At 37.0% G+C, this 16,980-nt stretch overlaps 1 protein-coding gene across 4 annotated transcripts in view; it reads left to right on the forward strand.

The window, feature by feature from the left end:
- The window catches only part of PCCA (propionyl-CoA carboxylase subunit alpha), a 429,187-nt gene that overhangs the window by 147,460 nt on the left and 264,747 nt on the right, over window positions 1-16,980 (forward strand). For all 4 annotated transcript variants that reach the window (XM_017503569.1, XM_017503572.1, XM_017503570.1 and 1 more), the window contains one exon: window positions 12,599-12,677. In XM_017503569.1, coding sequence (XP_017359058.1) covers window positions 12,599-12,677 — 79 coding nt within the window. The remainder of the gene's footprint in view (window positions 1-12,598; window positions 12,678-16,980) is intronic.

Raw genomic sequence — 16,980 nt, forward strand, 5'->3', positions numbered from 1 at the left:
ACCAGCACGCCTGGCTAATTTTTGTATTTTTAGTAGAGACAAGGTTTCACCGTGCTGGCCAGGCTAGTCTCAGTCTCCTGACCTCAAGTGATCCACCTGTCTCGGCCTCCTGAAGTGCTGGGATTATAGGTGTGAGCCACCTCATCTGTCTGGTTACTATTTTATAATAAAATTGACCATGAGTGAGTTTTCTTTGTATTTATAATATTTAATGCTTGTTATAGAGTATATATTCAGCAAGGGGTTATTTGGTGACTGAATCAAAATAAAAATTTGTGTGTTTGTGTGTGTATATATACGTGTGTGTGTGTATAGAAATGAATTAAGCAGTCACATATTTTAAAGTTCTTTTATAATATTTATAAACCAGAATTTGACTGTAATTTTCTCCATTTCCCTGCTTAATCTTCAATTTTATAATAGAAATACCTGGAAAAAAGAAGGAATATTAAGCAAAACATGATAAACTTTCAGCAGATAGGTAATTGAAAAAAAAGAAAGATCTAGGATTATTCAAATAAATTCAATATGTACTTGTTAGTGACTACTAGTCATCAATTTTTGTAGGCTGTCCTTGTGTTCATTAGGCTGTACTAGTGAGAATTTGTAGGAAACTAAGATTCAAATATATGAAAGTCTTTTTTATTTTCTTTCTCCCACCACCCCCCGAAAGACTTTTACTGAATCTTACTGCATTTACACTAACCTGTTCCCATGACATCTTACATTCTTTGAAAGTCTGGCTCTCCCATTTGACTTTTTGTTATATTAGTCTTCTGACAGCCTCTGCTCAGTCTCTTTTTAGTGTGTGGGGATTATGGTAGTCCTTTCTTTTCTGCCCTGGCTGTTTTCCTTTGCCTATTTTTCTCATCTTCCTTTTGGCATAATATAACATTTTTTTTTAAAGTTGCTTGTGTTGCTTATATAGAACCAATAGTTCGTATTTAAGAGGGATAAAAATACATGGCTAAGTCTGAAATCTTTTTATTTTGTCTGTTTATTTCAGGCAGCTTAGAAAAATTTTCAGATGTTATATGTGACTCTGGGGTTAAGGTTATATGGAAGAAACCTTTGAAAAAGCATGACAAGTTATACCTTCTTCATAATGTTACATCTTGTTAATTTATTTGGCAATTTGGTCTTCAGGAGAAGACATTTAATATTTAAGGAGATTGAATAACAAATGGCAAAGGAAAAGTTATGTTAAAGAAAATGGCATTGAAATAATCTTTGTGAAATCCATTAAAGAATGAGATTTTTATTTTATTGTTTTCCTATTATTGAAGTGTTGTGGTCATTTGAGATTAGAAAGATATTCCCTGGGAGATTGGAATGTGTGTTCTGTGGCTTTCTTCTTCTTTTTTTTCCCACTGGGTGCTTATATTTTCTTTTATTATTCCAGCATGCACATTTGGGTTTAAGCATAATTTCACAAGTTCTCTTTCTGTCTTTTACTGTTAAATTTGCTGTTTCTGCCTCTTTTTATTTCCCTCAGTCCTTCATCTTCCTTCTCTTGTTTTATTGTTAGTCATTCGTATTTACCATTTTTTTCCTTTTTCTGTTACTCTGTTGGAAAAGACTGTGCATAACAGTCAGGCAGGAATGTGGAAACACATTGTAATGTGAAAAAACATTGCTTTTTTTGTTTGGAAACTTCCTGTCTGTGAAGCCTTTTGCTCTTATCTGTACACTGAAATGCACTGATTTCTGATCCCTGAAGCAGAGTTAGGGATCTAGTATTTTTTATTTGCCTGAGTAGAGAGAAGTAATAGGCAGGCAAAATCAGTTTTGCCTTTTTCTGCCAAAGAAATAGTGTCATGTGTTGGATTGCTTAGTGTGTAACACGTCTTGATTATATATTTATATGTACAATATTGATTCAGTCTTATTTAAATATATTTATATAGTTATTTGTATATATGTGTATGACAAATTGAGGAAAGGCTGTGTGTGTGTACATTAGTAATAGAGATATTAATAAATCATAGACTCCAACACATATATGTTTACTAGTTACTAGATAATTACAGACTCTAAATAGTATTGATGCAAATGTGTATCACCTTAGTCTGAAGTGTGCCAACTCGAATGTTACTCCAAAACTAATGATAATGATGAAACTAAATATAACCATTTGTGATTTAAAGAGAGCAATAAAATCAGTGGAAAATTATGATCAAATGAAAAATGAGTACTGCATTGATAACAGACTATATTTCCCCAATTTGCTTGAATTTTTAACTACCACCTTGTTTGCGTCTACAGCAGCAATTTTTCAGTATAGTTACATGATGTATGGCAGCCAAATTTCTCAGTAGCTTTTGAGCTAGATTCCTTGGAAAACTCTAGTAATATACTACATTTAATTAGAGTTTGTGCAGTTGTCATTAGTTCACCAGAGCTCGACTGTACCACATTTTATTGCCCTTCCGCTGTGATTTTAAACAAAACAGATTTACTTTTTCATCATTCTGTATGTCAGCTTCTCATCCATCAGGTTGTAGGGTGAGAAGGAGGCGTTTTGTTCTATGCTATCCTTATTCAGTGGCTAAGGTTAATGGAGGTTTCACCATCTGCAATGTCATAGATCACATAGGCAGGACATAAAGAAGCCTTAATTTTGATAATGAGCAATAGGACATTCTTCATGGCGAGGTGTTCACTATTACATCTCATTGTGTGGTTTTAAAATTTGCAGATTATCACCATCATCTCCTAAATATTTATTGAATTTATCCACTTCTCTGCATTTCTACCACTATTCTCTTTCTTTAAGTTGGTGTCATCCCTTGCCTACCGCACTGTAATAGCCTTCCAAATGTATTCCTCTTTTCATAGCTTGGAATCCCTTGGAGGTAGACATTGGAAGTTATTGGGGGGAAATACTTTTGGGACCAACACCTAAGGAGGAATGAAGGAAGCTGAGCTGAGGGAAAAGTTGAATTGATTTTCTCTCGACAAAGGCATCAGCTAATAATTTAGAGAGCTGTGAATATTCGTTGGTCTTTCTTAGTTGTTCCAAGTTTGGGCAAGACGATTCAGCCTTTATATACCTGTATCAACTAACTACTGGGGGTGGGCTGCCCCTAGGAAGGGGCATGACCTTAGGCGGAAAGCCTAGGACAAGTCAGCTGTTGGTTGACAATACTTTCAACAGTTGAGGCAATGTCCTGAACTAGAGATCTGGGCGGAAAACTGTACTTAATAACTTTGGTATATATTTTTCATGATTGTTCATTTCTAAGTATTTTCAGATTTCTCCTGTGATTTTTGACTCATATGTCATTTGGTGATGTGTTTTAATTTTTTGAGATAGAGCTTTGCTCTGTCATTCAGGCTGGAGTGCAGTGGTGTGATCATGGCTCACTGTAGCCTCGACCTCGTAGACTCAAGCAATCTTCCCACCTCAGCCACTGGAGTAGCTGGGACATGCCACCACTCCTGGCTAACTTTTGTTGTTTTTATAGAGACAGGGTTATGCCATGTTGCCCAGGCTGGTCCTGAATTCCTGGGCTCTGTTGATCCTCCTGCTTTGGCCTCCCAAAGGGCTAGGATTACAAATGTAAGCCACCATGCCAAGCCTAGTGATATCTTTCTAAATAACTGAAAAAAAAAATTTTTTTTTTTTTTTTAATGACTGATTTCTAACTTAATTGCTTTGTGGTCAGAGTGTCATCTTTTTCATTGAAAACTTTTCAGATTTGATGAAAATTGCTTTATGGCTAAGGAATAAGTCACTCTGAATACATATTCTGTATGTTTCTGAAAAGAATGTATATTCTCAAATTATTGTATGCAATGTCTTATAGATAACTCAAGAGGTCAGATTTACCAGTTAGGGTATTCAAATTTTCTAGTGATTCTTTTTTTTTTTTTTTTTTTTTGGAGACAGAGTCTCACTCTGTTGCCCAGGCTTGAGTGCAATGGCACAATCTCAGCTCACTACAACCTCTGTCTCCCAGGTTCAAGTGATTCTCCTGTTTCAGCCTCCTAAGTAGCTGAGCTTACAGGCATCCACCACCATGTCCGGCTAATTTTTGTATTTTAGCAGAGACGGGGTTTTACCATGTTGGCCAGGCTGGTCTTGAACTCCTGACCTCAGGTCATCTGCCCACCTCGGCCTTCCACAGTGCTGGGATTATAGGCATGAGCCGCCGGGCCCAGCGTAGCCTGAGTGTTTTTTGTTTGTTTGTTTGTTTTTTGTGACAGAGTCTTACTCTGTTCTCTGGGTTGGAGTGCATTGGCAGGATCTTGGCTCATTGCAACCTCTGCCTCCCAGGTTCAAGCAATTCTCCTGCCTCAGCCTCCTGAGTAGCTGGAATTACAGGTGCCTGCCACCATACCTGGCTAATTTTTTTTGTATTTTTAGTAGAGACAGGGTTTTACCATGTTGGCCAGGGTGGTCTCAAACTCTTGACCTTAAGTAATCCATCTGCCTCTGCCTCCTAAAGTGCTGGGATTACAGGCCTGAGTCACACGCCCAGCTGCCTTATGATATTTTTGGATATTTGATTGACCCATATTTGAAAAAGTGGATTTTCCAATTTTTCCTTGCTTTCCTGTTTTTAGATAAGATAATAGGTATATTACAGTGTATCGTGTCTCCTTGGCTGTCAAAACATAATGACTAATTTTTGGTTTTTAAGTCTAATTTTATGATACTTGTATTCTAAACAAGCTTATTTTTGTCTTATCTGTGTATCATTCTTTATCTTTTTCATCTGCCAATGAATTGTTGGTTTAGGTGTGCCTCTTACAAGTGCATGGATTGGATTTTTATTTTATTTTATTTCTGTTTAGCGTGGTGGAGCTTGTCTTTTAGCTGGACAGTTTTGTCCATTTATATTGTATTTAAAATATGTTTTTATTTATATAATCTATTTTTTTGGGGGGGGTGTTTGCTCCATTGTTTGGATTCTGTTTTCTCATCTTTCTTGGCTTCTTTTTGATGATGACTTTAAAAGAAAAATCTCTTGTTCTTATTTTATTTTTTCCCTTCCATTCCCCCCTCCACTGTGTTGGAAATTTTATATTCTATTTCTATTCTTTCAGTGTTTGCTATAGAAATTTCAACTCGGAGACATTCCTTCAGGTGTCCTTCATCTTTGCCAACATTTAGTGTTGTCAGTGTGTTGGATTTTAGTCATTCTAATAGGTGCATAATAATGTCTCATAGCTTCAGTTTGCAATTCCCTGATGACATATAGCATTGAGCATCTTTTCATACTGTTATTTGCCATCTATGTTTCTGTTTGATTGAGGTGTCCAAATCTTTTGTTCATTTTTCAGTTGGGTTGTTTGTTTTCTTATTGTTGAGTTTTAAGAGCTCTGTATATTTTAGATAGAACTTCTTTCTTAGGTATGGATTTTGTAATATTTTCTCCCAGTCTAGGACATGTGTCTTTATTCTTTTTTGAGATGAAGTTTTGCTTCCCTTGCCCAGGCTGGAGTGCAGTGGCATGCTCTTGGCTCACCACAACCTCCACCTTCCGGGTTCAAGCGATTCTCCTGCCTCAGCCTCCCAAGTAGCTTGGATGAAAGGCTTGTGCCACCGCACTGGCTAATTTTGTATTTTTAGTTGAGACAGAGTTTCTCCATGTTGATCAGGCTGGTCTCGAACTCCTGACCTCAGGTGATCTGCCCGCCTCGGCCTCCTAAAGTGCTGGGATTACAGGTGTGAGCCACTACACCAGCCTGCATCTTTATTCTTTTAAGAATGTTATTTACACTGCAGAAGTTTTTAATAAAGTTAAATGTGTCCATTTTTAGTGGTTTGTGCTTTTGGTGTTATATGTAAAAACTCATTGCTAAACCAAAGTCACCTAGATTTTCTCCAGAAATTTTATAGTTTTGCATTGTATATTTAGGTCTATGATCCATTTTGAGTTAATTTTTATGAAAGGTATAAGGATTGTGGTAAGATTAATTTTCTTGCATAATGAGTATCCAGTTATGCTAGTACCCTTTGTTTGGAAAGACTATCTCCATTGATTTGCCTTTGCTACTTTGTCATAGTTTAGTTGACTGTATTTGTGTGGATCTATTTCTGGGCTCTTGAATAATTTGTCTGTCTTAGACAATACCACACTGTCTTGATGACAGTGGCTTTATAGTAAATCTTGAATTGGGTAGTGTTAGTCTTTTGAATTTGTTATTTTTCTTCAATATTGTGATGCCTATTCTGGGTCTTTTCCTTTCCATATAAACTTTAGAATCAGTTTGTTAATATCCACAAAATAACTTGCTAGGACTTTGATTTTAATTGTGTTCAATCTGTAGATCATGTTGAGGAGGACTGATATCTTAACAATAGTGGAGGCTCTTATATACTAGGAAGCTCTTATACAAAGTTCCAGACAAGAAGTACAAAAATACGCAAAGGAGCATTGTTATACAAATAGAACAGGGTACAGTCTGGATGTCCATTCGCAGTGGAGTGGATAATGCTACAATATGTTTGTAGGCGAAATAGATGACAGCAGTTAAAAATAATGACTTATAGCTACTCAGATTATTAACCAATACATTTACTTAATAACTATTACTTTGCATGTTATTCTTTAGGCAGTTTCAGCCACTGCAGAAACAACAAAGAAGACAGGCAAAGATCTTTGTCTTTATGTGTTTTTTACTCATTTTACAGTGAACAATATAGACATTATTGAAGTAAGAATCATTAATCTTCATTTTTACTAGTGGGTGAAAATTGTTTGGGTATAGGATAATCACAGCTTCAAAGTGTCAATCTACAGATTATTTGCTAAGAAAAAAAGTGGCATATTTTCTGTGAGGAAATTTAGTGGATGCCATCTTAAGTAATCAAACTGTCAGTTTGGGATAAATTGATTTTTTATTTTATTTTTGATGTGATGGAAGAACTTGAGGATACAATGTCAACTATGTAGTATTTAAGATTTCTAGTATTTTTTAGTATTTAAGAGCTCTCCCCTGCTTCATCAGCACAAAACAGCAAACTCACACCTTCCCTTCTGGGGAGATTGAGAGGAGTCCAAATAGCAAGTGAACTACTTTGCATTAGAGGAGCATAAAGAAATGAAACAAGGCAACGCGTACTGTGATTTCTATGTAATTATGCACAACCTTCATCTAGGGATTTCCTTCCTTTCTGTCCTAGTTCTTTCTTGGAGTTGGGGGGTCTTTTCTGAGGCCTTATTACCCATTATGAGGACCTATTCTATCGATCAAGAGTACTGTTCTACTTCTTGAAATATCTTGTGTTTTCTTTTTACTTTGGACCTTCCCTTTAGGAAACAAAGGCCCTGCCGTTAATGATAGGTGTTTTGCAATTGATTTTAAAGAAGACCTTCACTCCCCATCACATCTTCTCTTTGATCCATGAGAGGCTTCTGATTAGTACCGCTAAATTAGGAATAAGACATTCCCTAAGAAATACTTTTCTTTTTCCTTCTTTTTATTTTTCCTTTCCCATTAGTTAGTATAGTCTGTGAAATTTTAATTCAAGAAATTATAGGGGAAAAAAAACACATAAGATTCTTTATTATACAGCCTAGCACTATTGCATCAGTATGGTGTCATTTTATCAGCTTTTAGGTTACAAGGTTGTGCTGCCATGGGTGGGATGGGCTTTGCTTGAAAAGTGATGTTATGTACTGTGTCTTGAGTAGGTAAACATGGCATTATCAGTTGGTCAAAAAAGATAGTTCTTTTTAACTTGGAATCCATAACTAAATGGAAAATCTCCTAAGCTCCTAGAATCTTCCTTCATTCATCCCCTTATCTTCCACATCCAAACTGTCGCTGACTCTAGTCTTTGTCTTTCTCACTATCTCTGTTGCTAGCTGGACTGCTGCAAAGGCTTCCTCACCAGCTCCTTGTTTCTACCTTTGCCCTTTCACAACTCATTCATTGCACAGCAGCCAAAGTGATCTTTTAAGATGCTGTATTAGGTACTTCCCTTTCCTGTATCACACTTTCCAACTTGTTCCTTCTGTCCAGGCTCATCCCTCCTCATTGCTTTTCAGAGTGCTCTCTCTGTCATGTCATTAGGTTCAGTTTAAATACCAGTTTTCTTGAAGAAGCATTTTCAAGCAACAGTAACCATCACTCTCAGTTACATTTATTCCCTCCATGTTGTTTTATCGCAGCCATCGCTATCTTACATCCTATGTGAGACATGCATGTACTTATTTATTTATATATGTATACATACATATATAAATACTACAGCCTTGACCTCCTGGGCCCAAGCAGTCCTCCCAGCTCAGCCTCCCAAGTAGCTGGGATTACAGGTGTGAGCTACTCTACCCGACTCACACGTGGTATTTAGATGCATGTATGTTTGTATATCATTGTCTGCTAGATAGCAGGGAGTTTTCTGAATTTTTGGTCTTCATAGCCCACAGAGCCGGGTAAGGCTCATAGTGTATATTCAGTAAACATTTTTAAGCTGATGAATATGAATTTGATGGTAGAGTTAGAAAGAAGACTGCTTGCTTTGTGGTAGAAAGTAAGACTCACTGGTAGCTGGGAGGTGAGAGGCCCAGAGAAGATTCTTGTCCTGCACTTAAACCTGCCCTTGAAAACTGAGTAGAAAGGCAGGAATGGAAACTCCGCAGTACTTTGGTAACTTAGGTTTCTGTATTTTCTTCATGTATTTTTTCATATAGTACTTAGTAGATTTCTTTTCGGAAGCATTGGTGCCTCTTTTAATGTGCAGAAGGGAATAAGGAATGGAGACTGTGTTGGAGGTGGAATGTCAGTAGGGGAGTCACCACTGTGTTTGGGGTGAGGGAAGGTGGTAGCAGTAGGCATCCAGTGAGAGGACCAGGAAGGTGAGGAAAAACTTGGGAAGAACACTAGGGCCTGATTTTTTTTTTTTTTAAAGCAATCTCTTCCTACTAGGACATTTATCTCCTTTTAAGAGCCTTGCAGAATTTGTGTTTTGTTATGTTCTTTGTATTAGTCCATTCTCACACCACTAATAAATACATACCTGAGACTGGGTAGTTTATAAAGAAAAAGAGGTTTTATGCTCTCTCAGTTTCACATGGCTGGGGAGGCCTCACAGTCATGGTGGAAGGTGAATTAGGAGCAAAATCACATCTTAACATGGCTCCAGACAAGAAGAGAATGTGTGCCAGCAGGGAAAATACCAGACACTTACAAAACTATCAGATCTTGTGAGAACTTACTGTCATGAGAACAGAATGGGGAACTCATCCCCATGATTCACTTACCTCCCACCGGTCCCTTCTACAGCTCATGGGGATTATTACAATTCAAGATGAGATTTGGGTGGGGACACAGAGCCAAACCGTATCATTCTGTTTCAAACATATGTCAGCTGAAGAACATACAATTAAACAAATACATTATAGACAAGAGCCAAGCACAGAAGTAAGTGCTCCAGCGGATGAGAAAATGTGAGAGAACATTAGTGGAAATTTCATGTCCAGACGAGGTAAGTGAGGGGTAACATGCACCATCAACTTGATCATTTCTGATTTTTCCAGGAATGCCAACCTTTGACTAAATCTGTTTTTCCTTCCACTTCTAGTTTACTTATCTTAATTAGAGTGGCAAGGACACAAGAAAGTAGGGACGAGGGACTGTTTGATATTTAACATTGTCTGTGTGGATTATTCTTTTCCTTCCTCTTCAGATGTCTTAAGTATTATTTCTCCATGGTGTGGTGACAGCATATGTACTGCCTGAAATCTAATGACCTATTTGGTGTAAGAAGTTAAGTACAAAACCTTACTGTTAGATTATTTCAGAATATAGCTCAAGGACTAGATTAAGAGTTAGTATCAACCAGGTTCAGTGGCTTATGCCTACAATCCCAGCACTTTGGAAGTCCAAGGCAAGAGGATCACTTAAGACCAGGAGTTCCAGACCACTGTGGGAAACATACTGAGACTCCATTTAAAAAAAAAAAAAAAAAAAAAGAAAATTAGCTGACTGTGTTGGGGTGCAGCTGTTGTCCCAGTTATGGAGGAGGCTGAGGTGGGAGGATTGCTTGAGCCCAAGAGTTCAAGACTGCAATGAACCAAGATTGCACCTCTGCACTCTAGCCTGGGCGACAGAGCAAGGTCCGAAAAAAAAAAAAAAAAAAAAAAAAAAAAAATGCTAGTCTCACTAACTTGCATCAGTTTCTTCCTCCCTCCCAACCTTTTTCCATTTGGTTTGTGAGATTTTGGTCAGGGAATCTTGCCTTCTTGGGTTACATGTATTCACAGGTCTAATGCTATGATGCCAGCAGCACTGGGAGACCACAATGCCTTATCATATATTGCCCTATTCTCTAATGACTTCTCACCTTTTCTGAACATCAAATGATTTTTTTTGTTGACAAATTTTTGTATGCATCTTGTGTCCCCAGCTTGTTCCTTGTGAGCAAGTACGATTTCCATGTCTGATTTTGAAATTCACAATCTAGGGTCCATAGTAAATGACTAAAATGAGATTAGTACTAGAGCCAGAAAAACTGCAAATTTCTTAATCCTCAGAGGGAACTGGATGTAGTGATGTTGGCTGTCTCACAGCTCTTGTGGTTTCCTGTCATATGGATCGTTTGTGACGATGCATTGATAAAATACTTTTTTTGAGGGGATGAGGGTAAGGATCTATTAAGTTGTTGTAAACAGGATTTTGCAGGTATACCAGTATCAAATTTTTAATTGGGTTTCTTCACTCCCCTAAAATAGCTAATTCTTCTCTATTGATTTCATTCCGATTATTTTATGCTTGTTATTGTGAATGAGACAAATGCCATTCTTGGCACTCTCACGCAGGATTAAAAATTATGCGTAGTCTCGTGTAGAATCAAGACTCAAAGCGTGCACAATCTTCCATACTTTGCTGCATCTGTGTTTTCTATTGTCGTTTCCCCTACCATCCTACAGATGACTCTCTGTACTTCAACTGAATTGTTTTAGTCATTCCTTAAACTTGTCCTATAAACCCCACCTCTGTTTTCTCCACTATTCCTGCCTGAAATGTTCAAGTCCTGCTCATTCTTCATAGCATCATTTAAATGCTCCCCCTCCCACTGCTTTTTTTGAGATGGAGTCTTGCTCTGTTGCCACGCTGGAGTGCAGTGGTGCAATCTTGACTCACTGCAATCTGTGCCTCCCAGGTTCAAGCGATTCTCCTGCTTCAGCCTCCTGAGTAGCTGGGATTACAGGTGTGTGCCACCACACCCAGCTAATTTTTGTATTTTTTAGTAGAGATGGGGTTTCGCCATGTTGTCCAGGTCTCTATCTCCTGACCTCGTTATCCACTCGCCTCACCCTCCCAAAGTTTTGGGATTACAGGCGTGAGCCACGGCACCTGGCCTAAATGGCCCTTTCTATAATACATTTTTCTTAATTCTTTTTCTCTCTACCTCCATATGATCCTTTCTTTGTTCAATTGCCAGTGATGATACTATTTGGGTCCTTGGCCTCTCTCTTCCTGGATTTGAAGGCTCTCAATGTAAGAGCATGTTCTTTATCTTTCTTCTCAGTGCACTGAGCATTGTTTCAAAAATACAAGCCCATATAAATGAACATAAAAAATTTTAAATTGAAAACACTTAGGAAGCAGGTGCTGTTTTAACTAAGTTGAAGTAAAGAGTGATGCTTTGTGGTTTGGGGGTCAAAAGGTCTGTGACATTTGGCCTTCTTTTCCCTTTTCCTCTAAGGATCCTGTAGCTTGAGCTGAGTGCCATTAGAGCATCACAGGCTGGGAAGGGTCTTGTAAGGGCTCACTGACCTCTTTTTTCTTCAGAAAAGATCACAAATAAATGGTCCCAGACATAGGAATATTTCTACCTTGTTTTTAGAAAACATCTAAAGAAGGGGACTTTTATACTTTTCTTGATAAATGGTCATAAAGGACTCTTGCTGTCAGAAATTTTACTGTATAATAACTAAATACTTAATCATGTAACTAATGACAATTTTATGAGTTTATTTTTTCTTATAAAACTTTAGCTGGAAGTGCTCTTTGTTTTGACCTTACTTTGTATTTTCATAACACCCTGTTGAATGTATGGAACAGTGAAATAGCTTCTCCATTGATACCAGTGAGCGCTGGAGCTTCTTCTCCAGTCCTTAGAATCATAGCCATGTTTGGATTTTTCCCCCAGCACCATCATGTCAGTTCTTGCTGATAAAAGCTGTAGGGGTTCTCCGTGACTCCTCAGATGAAACTACCTTAAGTACCTGAAAATCACTGTTTTTGAAAAAAGGGAATTTAGTTTGTTATGCTTGCAGACCTCAGCTTTGGAGATGTTTCTTGGTGCTATATAAGTTGCTTCTTATATCTTTGGTTACTTAATACTGTACTTCTCTTTTTGGAATCCACTGTCAATTTATGTCTGTTTTTTAAGCATTTATTAGTGGGGCAAATGTTATGTTTATTGGTGTAAGTACCCTTTTTTCTTTTAAAGCGGTCACACTCTCATTTTTTAAATATATCATTACACTGGTGTTATTTTCCTGACTCTAAAGGAAGGAACTTTTAAATAAATTAATTATTGTCTTCTGCGTTATTGAACATGTGGTCAGTTGTCATGTTCATACATCCCAATGATCAAAGTCTGAACTTCTGTCTAATTCTTCCCTGCTGTTAGGCTACCCTGTCATGATCAAGGCCTCAGCAGGTGGTGGTGGGAAAGGCATGCGCATCGCTTGGGATGATGAAGAGACCAGGTGAGAGCCTGTCCAAAATACACTTTTGATGAAAATTGCAGTTACCAGAGTTTTATTAAACTGACAGATACACAGATACCAAAAGCATCATGGAGTAATTACAGTAACCATCTAATTTTTACTCTTTTGAATGGGAAAAAAGATTGAAATCATTTGGAAACCCTTCTTATTTATATTTTGATTATGATTATCCTGTTATAGAAAGGGTTTTTACTATTTTATACATTCACAAAAGATTTTCTTTTTGTTTTTACAGTATATTTTTTAAAAATTACAGTCATGATTCTATTTTCTGGGCAGAAATTACTAAAATTTGGCTATATAATTCTAAATGTCATCTAAAGATTTAAGCGAACTATATTTAGAAGCAGTTATAATTTCATTGAAACTTAATGTATTACCTCAGTATGTGCTTGCTTTCCTTTGCTAGTCCATAAAAGTAGTGAATTACTTTGATAATTTTCAAGTGTGAAATATATTCTTTTTCCTTGAGTTTGAAATTACTGTGTTCCTTATATGGAATTCACTCTTCTTGTAATTTAGAATACTTTTTATGACCTAATCTCAGAAGTTACACAGGTTTCCCTCCAGTCAACACAGCTTCTGTTCAAATTCAAGGGGAAGGGACTGAGTCTCCACTTCTCCATGACAGCGTGGGCAAGATTCTTAGAGGAGCACGTGGAATGGGAGATACTATTATGGCCATCTTTTTCAAAAGACAGTCTTTTTCAGCTCATTTTGTAGGAAAGAATGGTATAATAAAGAAGTCAAATGCAACTTAATAGTTTTGCAGGAGATGTGTATTTTGTGGACTTTAATTTTTTTCTTAATGTTTTTCTATTTTTCATAGTGCTTACATAGCAATTTCATTGAACGCTTAGCATTTATTTTTCATTATTTGTCTTAGGATCTCAGGTTTCTTATCAGTCATTTCTCCAAGGCTATTGTTAGTAGCATACTCTTTTATGATGGGGATTACTCTTTATAGTTTCTTGGAAGTGAGGTTTGCTGTGCTGCTGTTGATTTAGAAATTTTAATTTAGAGCTTAATATTTTCAGAAATCACTATATCCATTCATATATTAGGCATCCTTTTGTAAATAATTTAACCCTTTCTTGGCAAGTAAATAGCACATTGATTCAAAATGTGTTTATAAAATTAATAAAAATACATGAATAATTTTCTGCCTAAAATATTACTCTCTTCAACTTGATAAATAAATGATCTCACAAAACTTAGGAGATCAACATAGGTATGCCTATTTGATTTCATAGTATAAGCTCCTCATTTTGAAAAGTTGCTTTGTATCCCCTGTTCATTTGGGAAAGTCAAAACTACCTAAAAAGGGAAAGAACAGTATTGCAAACATGCATATACTTGTCTTTTGGAGCCCCTAGCAGTTAACACCATGACACAACTTATCCACTCCTTCTTTTCCTCTCTCCCTCTCGAGTAAGTAATTGACTTTTACATAATCCACAAAGATTTTAGCATTTTTTGGGTGCAAAGGAAAATTGAGTAGCTTAATTGCCCTATGCCTGTGTCCTAAGGGGTGTCTTTTTCTTCAACATCTTTCCTGTGCTTTTTTGGGGGAAGTAGCATCTATGACTTGCCTTAGAATCTGTAGGACATCTGAAAGATTAAAAAAAAGTTTGTGATTATTATATAGTAAATTATGGTGAGAATGATAAAGGCAGTTGAAGATTCACTTAGATATTTTCATAGTAATCTCTGGCTTTCTTTTCCCTATTCAAGTTTAAGTGAAGTGTATGGCATGATTGGGAAACTGATCATGTCTATATTTTTGAATATCCCCACTAAGTCTTTTGGCATTGTGAGTGCAATTTCTGTCTTATTTTTGTATTTCCAGCATGTAAGCTATATACCAGGCATAAAGTTAAGTAAATACTTAGTGAATAAATGTATAAGTGAATGTCACAAATGATATTCATAATACAGTTTTCCATGAATTCCAAAATATGTTGTTGGCTATGCTTTCAAACTTGCTGCTTATTTTATTTTGGTGACTTTGACTTTTTACTTGTAATGTTCTTGGTTTAAATGCAGAATGAAAGCTCTCAATCATTATAGCAGAGGCAAACTGTAAAGTGCTATACTTTTTCTTTGTGAGTTATTATAGCCAATCTAATAAAAATTTGATTATATGGTATTGAAAACTAATTCATTGAGCTTCCAGTTTCTTTGAAGTTTGCAGCCTCCTGAGATCTAAACTTTGTTCCCCTAAACCCATGATTTAATGGAGGACTGAGGAAACCTAATACCTTTCCTCTGAGACCTCTGGGAAATAAGAGGTTTTTTTTTTGGGGGGGGGGGGACAGAGTCTTACTTTTTACCCAGGCTGGAGGCTGGAGGCTGGAGTGCAGTGGTGCAATCTTGGCTTACTGCAACCTCTGCTACCCGGGTTCAAGCAATTCTCCTGCCTCAGCCTCCAAAGTAGCTGGGATTACAGGCGCCTGCCACCACACTCGGCTAATTTTTGTATTTTTAGTAGAGACAGAGTTTCACCATCTTGGCCAGGCTAGTCTTGAACTCCTGACCTCGTGATCACCCGCCGTGGCCTCCCAAAGTGCTGGGATTACAGGCGTGAGCCACCGTGCCCAGCCGAAATAAGAGATTTTTGCAGTGTTTTGAAATTGGTCTTCTAGTCAGTGTTTACCTGCAATGTTGTACAAAAACAAGCAAATTAGTTCTAATATTGCTAGGTGGAGTGTAGGATTAAATGATACTATTTTAAAGTTATAATAATTAAAAAGCATCTTAAATGTACCAGCCTGGATTACTATGAGGATTATGGTTAAATTTTTCTATTAGTAGTTCTCATCGCCAAAACTAGAAGCAGCTCTTGAGATGAAAAACCATCCCTGTAAAAAGAAAAAAAAAAAAACAAAAAACAACAATCAGACTAACAAAACAAACAGAGCAATAGAGCTGACCTTATAAAAGAAAACACAAAACGAGCAAATCAGATAGTTATTTCCAGCATTACTAGATGGACCATTTGCAACTTAAAGGACTGGAAGAATTTGGTTTTAATATTGTAAATTAAATACAGGCATTTATTCTTAAGATTAAGAGACTTTATTAAATATGAAAGGAATTAAAGCACAAAAACAAGAAAATCAGATAGTTATTTCTAATATTTACTGGATGGATCATTTGCCACTTAAAGGATTGGAAGAATTTGGTTTTAATGTTGTACATTAAATACAGGCATTTAATCTTAAGAAACTTTATTAAATGTAAAGGAATTAAATTTTATATGCTGAGTAAATCAATGGGTAGAAGGTAATATATGCTCAATTACTTTTAGGTAAGCAAGTTTGGGTTATTTATTTATTTTTTTAAGCTTATTTGTTTTTGAGGTGGAGTCTCACTCTGAAGGGTGAGTTGCCCAAGCTGGAGTGCAGTGACATAATCTCCACTCACTGCAACCCCTGCTTTCCAGGTTCAAGCAGTTCTCCTGCTTCAGCCTCCTGAGCAGCTAAGACTACAAGCACACGCCACCACACCCGGCTAATTTTTATATTTTTAATAGAGACAGGGTTTCATCGTGTTGGTCAGGCTGGTCTCAAACTCCTGACCTGAGGGAAGCCACCGTGCCTGGCCAGTTTTGGGTTTTTAATGGACTGGTCAAATGAGCCCTTTTATGTGAATAATAGGCATATTTTAATAGTAATTATTTAAATGATAGTTTGTGAACAAAATATATGAAGCAATAATTAGGTCCATATTTTTATTTTTAAAAATTATACTTTTATAATTACTAATTTTCATCAATTTTATAGAAGATAAAATTGTAATGACCTGTGTGGGTGTATGTGGGAGGCAATTGCATTTCAAGATGTGGATTTAAAATATTAAGCAATGTTCTTGAGAATCTTCCTATTACATGTTCCGTCTCAATGAGTGTGTTTGCTCTAGTTACACTCCAGTCGTGCAGGTGACTAGACTCTACATTTTTCTTTGCATCACCTGACTTCTGAATCAAACGAATATGTATTTTTTTACTTTTACTCGTAGAATTAAGGTATATTATGATTGAAGAAATGGCTTACCTGAGGTGAGGAGTTTGAGACTATCCTGGCCAACATGGTGAAACCCCGTCTCTACTAAAAAGACAAAAATTAGCTGGGCATGGTGGCACACGCCTGTAATCCTAGCCACTCAGGAGGCTGACGTGGGGGGAGAATCGCTTGAATCTGGGAGGCAGAGGTTACAGTGAGCCGAGATCACGTCACTGCATTCCAGCCTGGGCGACAGAGTGAGACTCTGTCTCAAAAAA

This window comes from Cebus imitator, unplaced genomic scaffold (assembly GCF_001604975.1).
Source record: "Cebus imitator isolate Cc_AM_T3 unplaced genomic scaffold, Cebus_imitator-1.0 Scaffold312, whole genome shotgun sequence".
Classification (NCBI taxonomy): Eukaryota; Metazoa; Chordata; class Mammalia; order Primates; family Cebidae; genus Cebus; species Cebus imitator.